Genomic DNA, 15,384 nt, shown 5'->3' with positions numbered 1-15,384 from the left:
CAATGACACACTTTCATTAAACAATAGTATCTTGAAACTTTTCAATGCATTCTTTTAAAAGCAAGTTTTTACGTTTTTAAAAACTGATACATTTTATGTGCTTGTGTGCATGAGTATCTGTATGTGATAAGTGTTGCTGTGTGATTTTTTTTTTCCTTTTAAAAAACACATAAAATGTGATCTCTGTTATGTATCTATTAATATAAGTTACAGGATAGATTCTTAGTTTTTAATTGCCACTTTTACTTTCTTTATATATTTTTCTATAATTTCCAAACATCCTATAATGAGCACATAATGTCCTGCTGCTAAGCTGCTAAGTCGCTTCAGTCGTGTCCGACTCTGTGCAACCCCAGAGACGGCAGCCCACCAGGCTCCCTACCAGGCTCCCTCGTCCCTGGGATTCTCCAGACAAGAACACTGGAGTGGGTTGCCATTTCCTTCTCCAATGCATAAAAGTGAAAAGTGAAAGTGAAGCCGCTCAGTAGTGTCCGACTTTCAGCAACCCCATGGACTGCAGCCTTTCAGGCTCCTCCATCCATAGGATTTTCCGGGCAAGAGTACTGGAGTGGGGTGCCACTGCCTTCTCCGACATAATGTCCTAGTCTTAGAAAATGGGCCAATGTTGGTAAAAACTTACAAAGTCAGCTCTCCCAAAATTCAGTCATGTAGAGCCAAATATAAATCCTTACATCAGAGCCTTTGGGGTCCTTCCTATATGATCTGGTTTCTGCCTCCACTTTCCCTTTGCCTTACTATTCTTCACTCCCACAGCCCTGCTTCTGTTTCTCCTACATACTAAGGTTGTTTCCCCTAGCAGCTGTAGCTTCTGCCCCTGTCCTGGAATGCTGGCATCTCCAGACTGTCACATGACTTACTCCTGCTTACTCCTTAGGTCATTCAGGTCTCAGTTCAGGAAGGCTGTCTGTGCTCATGGCCCTCCCCAACCCATCCTCACACTCTTTATTTTCTCCACGGTATTTATTGAAGTATCTCTTGCTTTTGCATTTATTACTTTTCTTCCCTATCAGACTGTAAGGTTTGTAAGAGCAAGAACATACCTCTAGAATCCTGAATGTGTTCCTCAAAATTTGTTCATAATGGTTCATAGGATTTTAAGTTCTTGAAAATCCTGCTTTGTCTTGAATTATAATGAAACTCCTGGTAGAGGTACTTACTATTTAGTCATGACCAAAAACCTGTCCATTTGCCAACCGTTTTTCCTCATCTGCTGATGAACCACTGATTGTATAAGCACAATTGTCTGCCTCTGCCTGTACACAACTTACTCTGTCCTTCAGAATTGTTACTATTGTAGAAAAACTGATCCCTTCACAAATATAACATTTACCATGTTTTCTCTTTGCTTTTGTAAAATAGATTTTAATTTCTATGGTAATGATATGACTTGCAATACTCTCTTTCATTTTGCACGATATTTGACATGACGTGGTTAATCATGTTTGTAAGGTGTTATCTAGACTAAAATGACTTCCTAGGAGAGCTGATGCCATCTTTTGGTGGGAAAAATGATGCACCTTTGCCCAGTGACTTTGCTTAGTTCTCTACTATGAAAGTTGACAAAAAGAAAATTCTTATGTACTCTGAAAAATGTTCCACAGCTTGATGGAAATGCTCCTCAAGAGCATTGTTTTAATTCTATGCTCATTACTTTTTTGGTTTACATTAAGTGACGTGGCATGAACTTACTGGTGAGATAGGCAGATGGCTGGTATGAGAGAATACAACAGTTTTCTGGTACAACCAGTTGAGTGAAATTGAACAGTGAGTAAGTTTTCCAGGGCCTGATCACATAAGACTAAACTGACCACCAATTTTGGAGACCTAGTCCTTTCAAATGGGCTAATACCATCAAAGTGTACTGTTAAGACCAAAGTAGTACATTTAGTAGTAACCTCGAGTAGTATGTGAAAATGAAAGTGTTAGTCGCTCAGTTGTGCCTGACTCCTTGCAATGCCATGTACTGTAGCCTGCCAGGCTCCTCTGTCCATGGAATTCTCCAGGTAAGAATACTGGAGTGGGTTGCTAGTCCCTTCTCGAGGAGAATCTTCCCTATGCAGGGATCGAACCTGAGTCTTCTACATTGCAGGAATACTCTTTACCATCTGAACCTCCAGGGAAGCCCAACCTTTAGTAACATAAGCACACGCATGAAAAAACAATCACCTAAAGCACTCATGTCTATAAGGAGATTCCATTCTAGGGACCCCATAAAGGCTGTTTTGAATATAAGTTAAAAATTGATTTTAGGCTTAGAAGATATTATAATTGATTTTGGATTCCAGAGTAAGGGTTATACTTTTTAAAACTTCCATTTCAACAATTTAAAAACAGAAATGTCCTCATTCTAATTTTCCCCTCTAGTTCTATTTCCATAAAGTTAAAATTAAGGGTTTGTAGAAAAAATACAGAGAAAGGCATATATGTCTAATTTGTCCCTCTTTGACTGATGTGATGCTCAGAAAAGGATTTGGTAAATGATGACTCACTATCATTGGTTTGGAGATTTAATTAGAAAAATTAAATAGGATTCTTATCAAAAGTGATAGTATCAGTGTAGTGATTTCATACAAATAGCTGTGCTCATATTCTTCTTTAGCTTTTTGATTTTATTATATTTCCTAACTTATAAAAACATCAGAAAAAGTGATTTAGAAATAAGTGTCAATATATTCTTTTATTAGCCCAGAAACACTATGCAAACTATAAGGTCTAGATATAATATTATCCTGTGTCAATTATGTTTAAGTATTTAGACAGTTAGGTGTTTCACCTATCTTACTTGATCTCCCCAAATATGTAGCTATATTCTTCCCTTCCTGGTAAAGTTGATTACCCAATTTTGCTTTTGATTAAATAGGGTAAAATGATTTGGAAAGTGAATGAATATTTTTTTTTTTGGCTTATAAACCACAGAACTTTATTTCTCACAGTTTCAGAGGTTAGAAGTCTGAAATTGGGGTGCCAGCATGGTCGAGTTCTGGTAAGGCCCTCTTCTGGGCTGCAAACTGCCGACTGCTCTCTGCGTCCTCACGTGGTAGAAGCACAGGGGAGCTCTCGTGGTCCTTTTTATGAGTCCTGATCCCATTCATGAGGGCTTTGCCTTTATGACCCAATCAGCTCTCAAAGGCCCCATCTCCTAATACCATCACACTGGAGATTAGTATCTCAATGGTTGATTTTGGGGAGACGAACTTTCAGTTTATACCACGTCTCAAGGGCCCCATCTCCTTATACCAACACACTGGAGAATAGAGTCTCAATATATGAATTTTGAGGGGACACATTCAGTCCATAATACTCATATTAATAAAGCCCAAGAAACTATATCCCAAACATTTTTGTCAACCTCACAGCTATTTCCTTCCTTTATAAGGAATATGTCTCAAAATGCTTCTGCATTTTCACTGCTTCCACATTTCATCCTGCCTTCACCCCTCAGCTGAGCCCCAAATCAACTCTCACATGTTCCTCAATCAGTCCTGCCATCTCAGGAGCCTCCTACATTGGTGATCATTTCCTTCTCAGAGTGCATGACGTTGCACTTCCCTAGGTTTCTTCCTACATGTCTGCTCACTCATTTGTCTTTGGAGTTTTTCAAACTCAGTCCTAGATTCTTCTCTTATTTCTTTACACTATTTTCCTTACACTATTTTCCTAGGTATTCCCACCTACAGCTGTGGCCTTACTTACTACTTACAGGTGGATGACTCCCAAATTCATATCTGTAACCCAGATCAAAAAGTGAATGAATATTATCTCACTGGAAACACCAAGAGTGGTTTTATAGGTAGTCACCTACATGAGTGACATTTTCATTCTTTTTTTTTTTTTTAGAATAAATGAGATTTTCCCTTATTCTGACTCATTCTAAAAATGTGTTGTCATATTGGGTTAAGATTAAAGAGAGTTTGATAAAACTCAAAGTCTTTATGGGCACTTTTCATCAAAATGGGATAACCATAGGGTCATACCTGTCAAAAAAGGCCAGAAATAAATATTTGCTAATCAGGATACTGACTTTTCATGGAAAATTCTAGGTATGCTCTTATGAATGATTCCCTTCAATTCTTTTCTACTCCTGGTAACTATCAATCTGCCTTTATTATTGTATCATCTTTCCTTGAGTCCCATTTGTAGATGCTGTTCTTTAAAAATATGGAGAGAGGAAGCTTAATACACTGGAAATACATCTCTAGTCTCCAAGAGCATTTTACAGTGGACTCCTGAGAAGGTTTCTTGTAGCAGCAAATTCTACCTACTGTGCGTGGATTTTCTTATAGCCTGAACAAGTGTCCGTTTTTTTGACTTTTACCTGTTTTACTTTTCCTTAAACGTTAATGTTTATCTAGGGTAGCTGAGTTTCCCTTTGGGCTTTTTTTTTTGATTCTGCTCACTCACATGTTTACCGTAAAATATTCTCACCTTGCCATAGCTATTCCAACAACACAGCCTCCAACTATAGACCAAAATCCAATCCAGCCAGCGTCTACCTGTTAAGAAAGTGGCAGACACATTTAATACAAGATTATCATGTTGCAGTTTAGAAGGCATGGAAAAAATAGTCTTTAATCAGTATGTTAATAGCTAAATGGTGTCAAATTTAGGAAATACTATTTAAGAAAATGAATCAAATGAAAGGATTCATGTGTGACTAGTTAATACAAACTTATCTAAATAAATACCAGGAAAGTACTAGGCAATAATTAAGTGCTGAAATGTCTGGTCCAAGTCAAAATGTATTAAGAGAACACAGATGAATGGGGGAAAAAGAGGGTTGCGGTGGGAGAGAGAGAGAACACAGGTTAGTACCTGAGAAGACAAAGAATTTTGAGCTGGATTTCAAATGGACAGCTCGTTCTACTCCTGAAGAAAACATTTCCAGCCCTGTCATTTACTAGCTTTGTGACTCTGGGCAAATTAGGTCTTCTTACCTATACCATGGACGTGAGATAACTTGCACGCAAACCTTAGATCAGCATTCAACATACAGGAAGTGCTCAATAAAGGTCAGAGCTCTGGTTGTTACCCAATGATGTTTCTCCATCATCTAATGTCTCGCCTCTTCCCTACCTTCATGGACAAACTTGCTCAGAGCAATCTACAAATGCTGCCTACGTTTGCTAATCACTCACGTAGCTTTAACTCTATGACTTGGCTTCTTTCGCAATGCGCACCCCATGTCTCAGTTTTCTCATTAGTAGGATGGGGATAATGAGGGTTTTTCTGAGAATTAAATAAGTTAATCAATGCAAAGTGCCCAATATCTGTTCGTTGTCAATACTTGACATTCCATGTGTTCTGAACAGTACTGGTGCATTTTGTCTTTTCTCCTTCCCCATCATGGACATCACAATTGCTTATTTTCTTATTTTGTACTTCTGGACTCCTGTAGTAGCAATCTTTTTGCCCAATATTTCCAGAATAATTATTTCAAATCATTTCACTTCCCTGCTCAGAAACAGTTATTGGCTTTCTTTGTGGTTATAGGACAAAGTTCAAATTTGTCCTGGCACTTGGGTGCTGCCCAAACTAAATTCTATCTCTTAATATTTTTCTAGTCATATTTTTCATTACAGATGTGATAGAACTGGTCAGCTGTCTACCAAAATATATTATATCTTATCCTACCAGGGCATTTAGCTAGTTTACATGTTCTAGCCCATATTCAGCTACATTGACCACATGACTAAGTTCTCAATAATGGAAGTGGAAAAAAGTGAGGTGTGCCATCTCTAGGCTAGAACCTAGAAGGCAACTGTATGCCTCCTCCAATGCTTTCTTTCCCACTCTGCCAGCTGGAATCTGGACAGTCAGCCATTTTCACCCATGCATGTAATGACAAGGCCCTAGGAGACAGAAGAGCTTCAAAGTGGAAGCAACCTAGGTGTCTAAATCAGTGCAAGCAAGAGAGCAATCCAAACTGTGAACAACTGTCCTAGATTATTAGGCAAACCGTCCTAAATACCTATGTGAATGAGAAACAAACGTCTTCTTCAGTCTCAGAATTTTGGCATTCTGAGCCTACTCTTGGGCTTCCCTGGTGGCTCAGACAGTAAAGTGTCTGCCTGCAATGTGGGAGACCTGGGTTCAACTCCTGGGTCGGGAAGATCCCCTGGAGAAGGAAATGGCAATCCACTCCAGCACTCTTGCCTGGAAAATCCCATGGACAGAGGAGCCTGATAGGCTACAGTTCATGGGGTCCCAAAGAGTCGGACACGACTGAGTGACTTCACCTTCACTTTCACTAGCCTACTCTTAGTATTACAATAACTTTACACAACTTTACACTTGCTCTACCAGCGTCTGGGGCCAGAAGCAAAGATAAATGTTCTCTGGAGAAAAATAACACCAGAAACTTAAATCATCTCTACAGTTTTTCTTTCATACTACTGGTATGTGGGGCAAGAGGATTCTCTGTTCTTCAGAACGGCCTCTCTTCTTGCATTTAGCATTCATTAACACTATGGATCATCGAACAAAGCAAGAGAGTTCCAGAAAAACATCTATTTCTGCTTTATTGACTATGCCAAAGCCTTTGACTGCGTGGATCACAATAAACTGTGGAAAATTCTGAAAGAGATGGGAATACCAGACCACCTAACCTGCCTCTTGAGAAACCTATATGCAGGTAAGGAAGCAACAGTTAGAACTGGACATGGAACAACAGATTGGTTCCAAATAGAAAAAGCAGTACGTCAAGGCTGTATATTGTCACCCTGCTTATTTAACTTATATGCAGAGTACATCATGAGAAACCCTGGGCTGGAAGAAGCACAAGCTGGAATCAAGATTGCCAGGAGAAATATCAATAACCTAGATATGCAGATGACACCACCCTTATGGCAGAAGGTGAAGAGGAACTAAAAAGCCTCTTGATGAAAGTGAAAGAGGAGAGTGAAAAAGTTGGCTTAAAGCTCAACATTCAGAAAATAAAGATCATGGCATCTGGTCCCATTACTTCATGGGAAATAGATGGGGAAACAGTGGAAACAGTGTCAGACTTTATTTTTCTGGGCTCCAAAATCACTGCAGATGGTGATTGCTGCCATGAAATTAAAAGACACTTACTCCTTGGAAGGAAAGTTATGACCAACCTAGACAGCATATTCAAAAGCAGAGATATTACTTTGCCAACAAAGGTCTGTCTAGTCAAGGCTATGGTTTTTCCTGTGGTCATGTATGGATGTGAGAGTTGGACTGTGAAGAAAGCTGAGCGCTGAAGAATTGATGCTTTTGAACTGTGGTGTTGGAGAAGACTCTTGAGAGGTCTTGGACTGCAAGGAGATCCAACCAGTCCAATCTAAAGGAAATCAGTCCTGGGATTTCTTTGGAAGGACTGATGCTAAAGCTGAAACTCCAGTACTTTGGCCACCTCATGCGAAGAGTTGACTCACTGGAAAAGACTCTGATGCTGGGAGGGATTGGGGGCAGGAGGAGAAGGGGACGACAGAATGAGATGGCTGGATGGCATCACCGACTTGATGGACGTGAGTTTGAGTGAACTCGGGAGTTGGTGATGGACAGGGAGGCCTGGCGTGCTGCAATTCATGGGGTAGCAGAGAGTCGGACGTGACTGAGCGACTGAACTGAACTGAACACTATGGACTGAGGCCTATTATACTATGAAGTCTCCATAAACATTCTCATCTATCCTCTAGTCACTGGGGTCTTGCATCAGGTGAAGAACCACTGTATATCTGACTGTACAAACCCCGGTCCTTTCAGGCCATTTTCTGCTTTCTCTATTCATAATATTTGCTTTAGTTAATAACATTCTCCCCAATAATTAGTTAATTTCTTTGCTTGCACTTAATTAATTAATTTGGGACTGTCCAAATTAATTGATGGGTGTCTATGTGTCCACCAACCCAGAAGATCTGTTTTTATTTAATTTTAAATTTCATATTATTTTATACCTGGTATGATTCAGGTCTTCCCTGGTGACTTAGAGGTTAAAGCATCTGCCTGGAATGCAGGAGACCCAGGTTCGATCCCTGGGTCGGGAAGATCCCCTGGAGAAGGAAATGGCAACCCACTCCAATACTCTTGCCTGGAGAATCCCATGGACAGAGGAGCCTGATAGGCTACAATCCATGGGGTCCCAAAGAGTTGGACACGACTGAGCGACTTCACACACCATGATTCATAGTCCCTGTATCTCTTAAGAGTTTGTACAGAGAGATACTTGGAAGGGCTTCTCAGGCTTTGTAACATGAATCATAAGATCTACAAAATCAGCATCATCTGAATGGGTGCTACACTTTTCCTTCCTGAAGTTGAGTATGCTTGGAATACCTGCCATCCAGAAAAAGAGGAAATTAAAAGGTTTTCTCCTTATATAAAGACACACTAGGTAATTTGGGTTAATTTTCTGGTTGCAAAGCAGAAAATCTGGAGTGGGAAATATGTCTGAAGGCATTAGAGAGTCAAGTAAGTAATCCATAATTCTGGAACCATGATATAAGATGAGAAGGAAGCCCGGGTATTTGGGGGCACTTTTTCCTTAGGGATGTGTCTACTGATTTCAGAAAAGGTAGCTAAGGGGCTGAAAAGCTACTGACAGCCTCATGAATCTAGGAAGGAAAAAAAATACCAGTTTGAGGCCTGCTCTTAGGTGGTTGGCCTTGTAGGAAACCCCAGGCTTTAGCCAGGGACTATACCTAAGAGCAGAGAAAGCAATGGCACCCTACTCCAGTACTCTGGCCTGGAAAATCCCATGGATGGAGAAGCCTGGTGGGCTGCAGTCCATGGGGTTGCGAAGAGTCGGACATGACTGAACGACTTCAATTTCACTTTTCACTTTCACTTTTCACTTTCATGCATTGGAGAAGGAAATGGCAACCCACTCCAGTGTTCTTGCCTGGAGAATCCCAGGGACGGGGGAGCCTGGTGGGCTGCCGTCTATGGGATCGCACAGAGTCGGACACGACAGAAGCGACTTAGCAGCAGCAGCCACAGGATACTTAAGAGCAGGTTTCCCTGGTGGCTTAGTTGGTAAAGAATCTGCCTGCAATGCAGGAGACCAGGGTTCAATTCCTGGGTCAGGAAGATGCTCTGGAGAAGGAAATGGCAACCCACTCCAAAATTCCTGCCTGGGAAAGCCCATGGATGGAAGGAGCCTGGCAGGCTACAATCCATGCGGTCGCAAAAGTCAAATACGACTTGGCAATTAAACCACTACCATGCCTAAGAGCGGTGTAAATGAGAAATGGAACTTTAAAGAAAAAGAAAAAGAAAGAAATGGAACCATATTCTGAGGGACTAAAACCCAGTTTTAAATGATCTCAATTCTTGAAACTTGATTAAGTGATTCTTAGACTCCTAAGAAAAAATATAAGTACTTTCTAGAGGAAAAGAACACCATTTCAAGCTTAAGTTATCACTAAAACTTAAGTTATCACTACAACTTAAGTTATCACTACAACTATGTTGAGCACTCAGTCAAAAATAACTGAACACATATGAAAACATGAATGAATATCACAAATATAAAGAGACCCACAAGGGATCTAGATAAAGGGATTAGGAAATATAGACTTCAAATAACCATTTTTAATAGTTTCAAAAACAATAAAAGACAAGATCAAGCATTTTTACAGAAATTTGGAAACTATGAAAAAGCATCGAATAAAAATTTTATAACTTAAGAACATAATAGTTGAAATTAACTCACAGGTGAGTTTAACAGCATATTAGAGCTGAAAACTGAAATTATAAGTTGGAAGAAAAGCTAGGTAAAATATTCAGTTTGAACAGAGAAAGGCAAAGGATAGAAAGAATAGAGAGTAAATATATAGGAAAGAAGTATGAAAGCAGAACACGTATGGTTAGAATTATTGAAGGAAAAAGAAATAGAGAAAATGAAACATAAGCTTTGAAGGGACATTGGCTAAGAATTTTCTGAAACTGATGAGACATTAAGCCATAGTTCAAGAAGTCCTACAAACCTTGAGCAGAATAAATATGTTTCATTTTGAATGGTTTTTTCAGTTCAGTTCAGTTCAGTTCAGTTGCTCAGTCATATCTGACTCTGCAACCCCATGAACCGCAGCACGCCAGGCCTCCCTGTCCATCACCAACTCCCGGAGTCCAGCCAAACCCATGTCCATTGAGTTGGTAATGCCATCCAACCATCTCATCCTCTGTCATCCCCTTCTCCTCCTGCCCTCAATCTTTCTCAGCATCAGGGTCTTTTCCAAAGAGTCAGCTCTTCACATCAGGTGGCCAAAGTATTCGAGTTTCAGCTTCAACATCAGTCCTTCCAATGAACACCCAGGACTGATCTCCTTATTACCTATTCTTATTTTTTAAATTGAAGCATACTTGATTTACAGTATTATATGAGTTTCAGGTGATTCAGTATTTTTACAGATTATATTCCACTAAAAGTTATTGCAAAATAATGGCTCTAATTCCCTGTGCTATAAAATAAATCCTGTTGATTACCTATTTTATACACAGTAGTTTGTATTTCTTAGTCCCATACCCTAATTTGTTTCTCCCCATTTTCTTCTTCCTTTTGGTAACCACTAGTTTGTTTTCTATATGTGAGTCTGTTTCTGTTTTGCATATACATTCATTTGTAATATTTTTTTGATTCTGCACATAATTGATATATCTGACTTACTTCACCAAGCATAATATTCTCTAGGTATATCCATGTTGTTGCAAATGGCAGAATTAATTCTCTTTTATGGCTGAGTAATACCCCACTGTGGGCCTCCCAGGTGGCTCAGTGGTAAAGAATCTGCCTGCAAAGCAGGAGCTGCAGGAGACGTGGGTTTGATCCCTGGGTCTGGAAGATCCTCTGGAGGAGGCAGTGGCAACCCATTCCAGTATTCTTGCCAGGATAATCCCATGGACAGAGGAGCCTGGTGGGCTACTGTCTATGGGGTCGCAAACACTGAGTGACATGACTCAGTAACTAAGTATACACACATACTTGAGGCTTAGATGGAATGAAACGGTTCTGAGGACCTTGGACAGTCCTGGAAGAGGTAAAAGTTCTAATTCATAATAGATGTTAATAAGTGAAATGTACATTCTATACCCTCTAGGATAACCACTAAACAGTAAGAGACTAAAACTACCAAGCTAATAAAAGGGGAAAACAGAGTAGTAAAAAATACTCAGTCCAGGAGAAAGAAGAGAAAAAGGATAGACTAGATTGGAAAAAAACGAAAACCAATGATAAGGTGGCAGATCTAGACTCACATCTATCAACAGCTGCATTAACTGCAAACGGACTAAATATTCCAATTAAAACACAGAGTATCAGACTGAAATGAAGGGAAAACAGTATCACAAGAAAACTAGATGGCTTTATCAGCGAAATCTACCAAATATTGACAGAAAAATAAAATCCCCACACCATCAAACTTACATAAACTCTTTCAATAACAGAAAAAGAGGAAACATTTCAGAAGTTCTTTTCTGAGGCTAGCAAAATCTTGATACTAAAATTGAAATGGCAGGACAAGATTAAAAAAATTATAGACTAATCTCATTCAGGAATATAAATGCAAAAAATCCTAAACAAAATGCAAGCAAACTGAATTCAGTGATATATAAAAACTATAATAACTCATTGACAAAATGGATTTAGTACAGAAATGCAAGGTAGTTCAACATTTTATAATCAACAAATGCAATTCACCATATCTGCAGTTTAAAAAAGAAAGACCAGATGATTATCTCAGTGTTGAATTTTATTAAATGTATTTTTCTCCATCTAATTGTCATTAGTTACAACTGATATGAGATGTATGCAGAGAGGTGAAAATATCTATGGATAAATAAACAAGTGAATTTAATAAGGTTGCTGGATATAAGATGAGCTATACTTCAATCACTTTAAAAAACCAGCTATATTTCTACATGCCAGCCGACAAAAAGTAAGATTTTTAAAGTTACCAATTATAATAGCTTCAGAAAACACCAAATACCTGGAAAAAAATCTACCAAATATATAGAAGGTGTTTTTGAGGAAAGAGATTTAGAGAGACATTAGGTAAGTAGATGAGAGATATAATGATCATGATTTTGAAGACTTACTATTACAAAAAAGTTAATTCTCCAACTGACCTAGAGATTCATAAAATTCTAATCAAAATCTCAAAGAGTATTCTACTAGACACTAAAACTTAATATAAAACTAAAATACTTCAGACAATTTGGTATTGGCAAAGAGACAGATAAATAGACTAGAGGGAAAAATAATTTAGAAACATCCATGCACATAAGGGCATTTCATTATGACAAAGATGACACTGGACAGTAATGGGGAAAGAATGATCTTTTCAAAAACTGGTGTTAGGTTAACGAAGAACTATCTGGGAAAAAAGAAATTTAATCCCTACCTTTTAACAAACACACAATTCAATTCTCGGTTTAAATGTGACAGGAATAACAATAAAGTTTCCAGAACAGCACTGGAAATATTCTATGTCAATGATGATGATGGAAATATTCTATGTCAATACTGTCTAACATGGTACTCGTAAGTTGCATGTGGCCGTGAGCACTTGAAAAGTGGTTGGTGCTATTGAGGAAGTTAATTTTTCATTTTAATTTTATTTCAACTAATTTAAACTATTCACATTAAATAGGCACATGTAACTAGTGGCTACTGTACTGGATAAGAGAGTTCTGCACCATAATATATGGGTTGGTGCTATTGAGGAAGTTAATTTTTCATTTTAATTTTATTTCAAATAGTTTCAGTTCAGTTCAGTTGCTCAGTCATGTCCGACTCTTTGTGACCCCATGAACCACAGCACGCCAGGCCTCCCTGTCCATCACCAACTCCCAGAGTCCATCCAAACCCATGTCCACTGAGTTGGTGATGCCATCCAACCATCTCATCTTCTGTTGCCCCCTTCTCCTCCTGCCCTCAATCCTTCCCAGCATCAGGGTCTTTTCAAATGAGTCAGTTCTTCCCATCAGGTGGCCGAAGTATTGGCATTTCAGCTTCAACATCAGTCCTACCAATGAACACCCTGGACTGATTTCCTTTAGAATGGATTGGTTGGATCTCCTTGCAGTCCAAGGGACTCTCGAGTCTTCTCCAACACCACAGTTCAAAAGCATCAATTCTTGGGTGCTCAGCTTTCTTTATAGTCCAACTCTCACATCCATACATGACCCCTGGAAAAACCATAGCCTTGACTAGACGGACCTTTGTTGACAAAATGTTGTCTCTGCTTTTGAATATGCTGTCTAGGTTGGTCATAAGTTTCCTTCCAAGGAGTAAGCGTCTTTTAATTTCATGGCTGCAATCACCATCTGCAGTGATTTTGGAGCCCAGAAAACTAAAGTCAGCCACTGTTTCCACTGTTTCCCCATCTATTTCCCATGAAGTGATGGGACCAGATGCCATGATCTTAGTTTAAACTATTCAAATTAAATAGCCACATGTGACTAGAGGCTACTGTACTGGATAAAAGAGTTCTACAGAATAATATATGGGAATAGATTTATGAATTTGGAGCAAGAAAAGATTTCTCTCACTCTCTCTTTTGGAATACCAGTTCTGCCTGCTAAATCCAATACCTAGACTATCTCCAAATTGGTTTCTATTGACTACATCTTTTGTTTTTGTTTTTAAATAAGAACCATATCTTCCTAATTCTTTATATGTCTAATTTTCTAAAAATTGTGTACTATATGCTGTGGATGATACAATACAGAGATTCTGGATAATCTTTTCTAAGATAGTTGATTTTTGAGTTAGTACGCCATTCAAGTAACGGCGGATCACCTTGAACTTGTGTTAAGATCAATTTTGTACTTTATTAGTGAAGAAGATTAGAAACCAAGTTGTTTCTCACGTTCCTTTCACTTGGCAGCCTTCAATCTCCAAATCATGTCCTCTGCAGATTTTTGTCAGGGCTTGGTTTTAGGTTTTGTTCATGGTGGGTCCAAGAAGAATAGGCTTTACTCTATTGAGGGTATGGTCCTTGATTCTAAAGTTTGTTCTTTCTGGTGTCTCAACAGAAGCCTAAGATATTAACAAGTTGTTAATGAGGTCTTACCACTGGATGCTTGCCCTCTGCTATACCTGTCCTGGCTTTCCACCCCACAGCAGTCTAATAAGTCTGCGGTAGCTTTGCCTTTTACATGTGCAGTCCATTCCTCAGCCAAGCCTTCCTGGGGAGACCACTTTCACACAGCTTTCCTCTTTACAAAGCAGTAAGAAAAAGGCAGCCAGGTAATGGTCATGAAACGTGAATAGGTGTGTCATAAAAAAAGGATGTCACTTAAAAAGCTGTCATGGAAGTCACTACAAGGGCATACAACTGCACAGTCATCAGCACATCTAAATTTAAAAAGACTAACACTGCCAAGTGCTGGTAACGATATGCAGCAAGGAGAAATTTCACGTACCGCTGGTAGGACTATAAACGAAAACAACTACTTTGGAGGAGTTTGGCATCATCTATCAAAGCAGGCACACCCTGTAACTAACAATTCCATTCCTTGATAGATATCCAGCAGAAATGTATATAGAAGTGCCCCCAAGGTATGAAAATATCCATACAGCACTGTTTATGACAGCCTAGATGTAGACATTCCAAAAGTTCATCAAAAGAAGATTGGAAAAGTTGTTTATTCATACAATGGATCAGTGTGCTAGATTTCTTCCATTTGACCTTTCTAGTCTCTCTACCCCTTTCTACCATGCTATTTGGAAGCAAGGAGAAGGAATGGATGTCATCAAGCATATAGATGAAATGGTTATTTTTAAGGAAATGAGATACTGAGACTGAAGACAAAGTGAGGAATTAGATTATGAATTGCCTTATATTTAATGATGGGATCTTCATCTTTATAAACCAAGAATCAAGGATCCTAAGATTTTTTCATTCTTTATTTTTCTTTTATTAGCATCATTAATCATATGTGAAATTCATGGTGGTTAACAAAATCCAGGAAGAAAATCAATATTGTTTATAACTGTTTCATAAAGATCTTCCTTTTGCAGCAGTGATATAGAACAATGCTTTACCTAGGCATTGAAGTTAAATGTAAGAAGAGGTAGACAATATTCAGAATTTCAGTGAACTAAAAATACCTACAAGATATTAAGAAATAAAACGCTTACTTGGCTGACATGCACTGGTGTTAAAATTAAGTCCAGAACTCCAGACCAGCCAGCAAATACACCAAGTGGTATGGCATATGCTAAAGCAATCATCAAAAATCTCAAATTGCTGTAAAAGAGAAGAAAAAGAAAATATTATTACAAGTTCAAAATCTAGAATTTAAACTCTTACTCATGAAAAACTAAGTCATTTGGAAATTGGAACACCAGAATCAGAAATAGAAAATATTTGTCAGTTTAATAAATTTGAAGTTCCT

General features: G+C 38.7%; 1 protein-coding gene across 1 annotated transcript in view; it reads right to left on the bottom strand.

Moving 5' to 3' along the window:
• The window catches only part of SLC49A4 (solute carrier family 49 member 4), a 101,123-nt gene that overhangs the window by 27,711 nt on the left and 58,028 nt on the right, over positions 1 to 15,384 (bottom strand). The window contains exons 5-6 of the mRNA XM_068980353.1: positions 15,128 to 15,236; positions 4,447 to 4,514 (exon numbers count right to left, since the gene is read on the bottom strand). Of these exons, the coding sequence (XP_068836454.1) occupies positions 4,447 to 4,514; positions 15,128 to 15,236 (177 nt within the window). The remainder of the gene's footprint in view (positions 1 to 4,446; positions 4,515 to 15,127; positions 15,237 to 15,384) is intronic.

The sequence above is a fragment of the Capricornis sumatraensis genome, chromosome 1, assembly GCF_032405125.1.
Source record: "Capricornis sumatraensis isolate serow.1 chromosome 1, serow.2, whole genome shotgun sequence".
In the NCBI taxonomy this organism is placed as follows: Eukaryota; Metazoa; Chordata; class Mammalia; order Artiodactyla; family Bovidae; genus Capricornis; species Capricornis sumatraensis.
The sequence above is the reverse complement of the archived record's forward strand: the minus strand, read 5'-3'. Positions and strand labels throughout refer to the sequence as shown.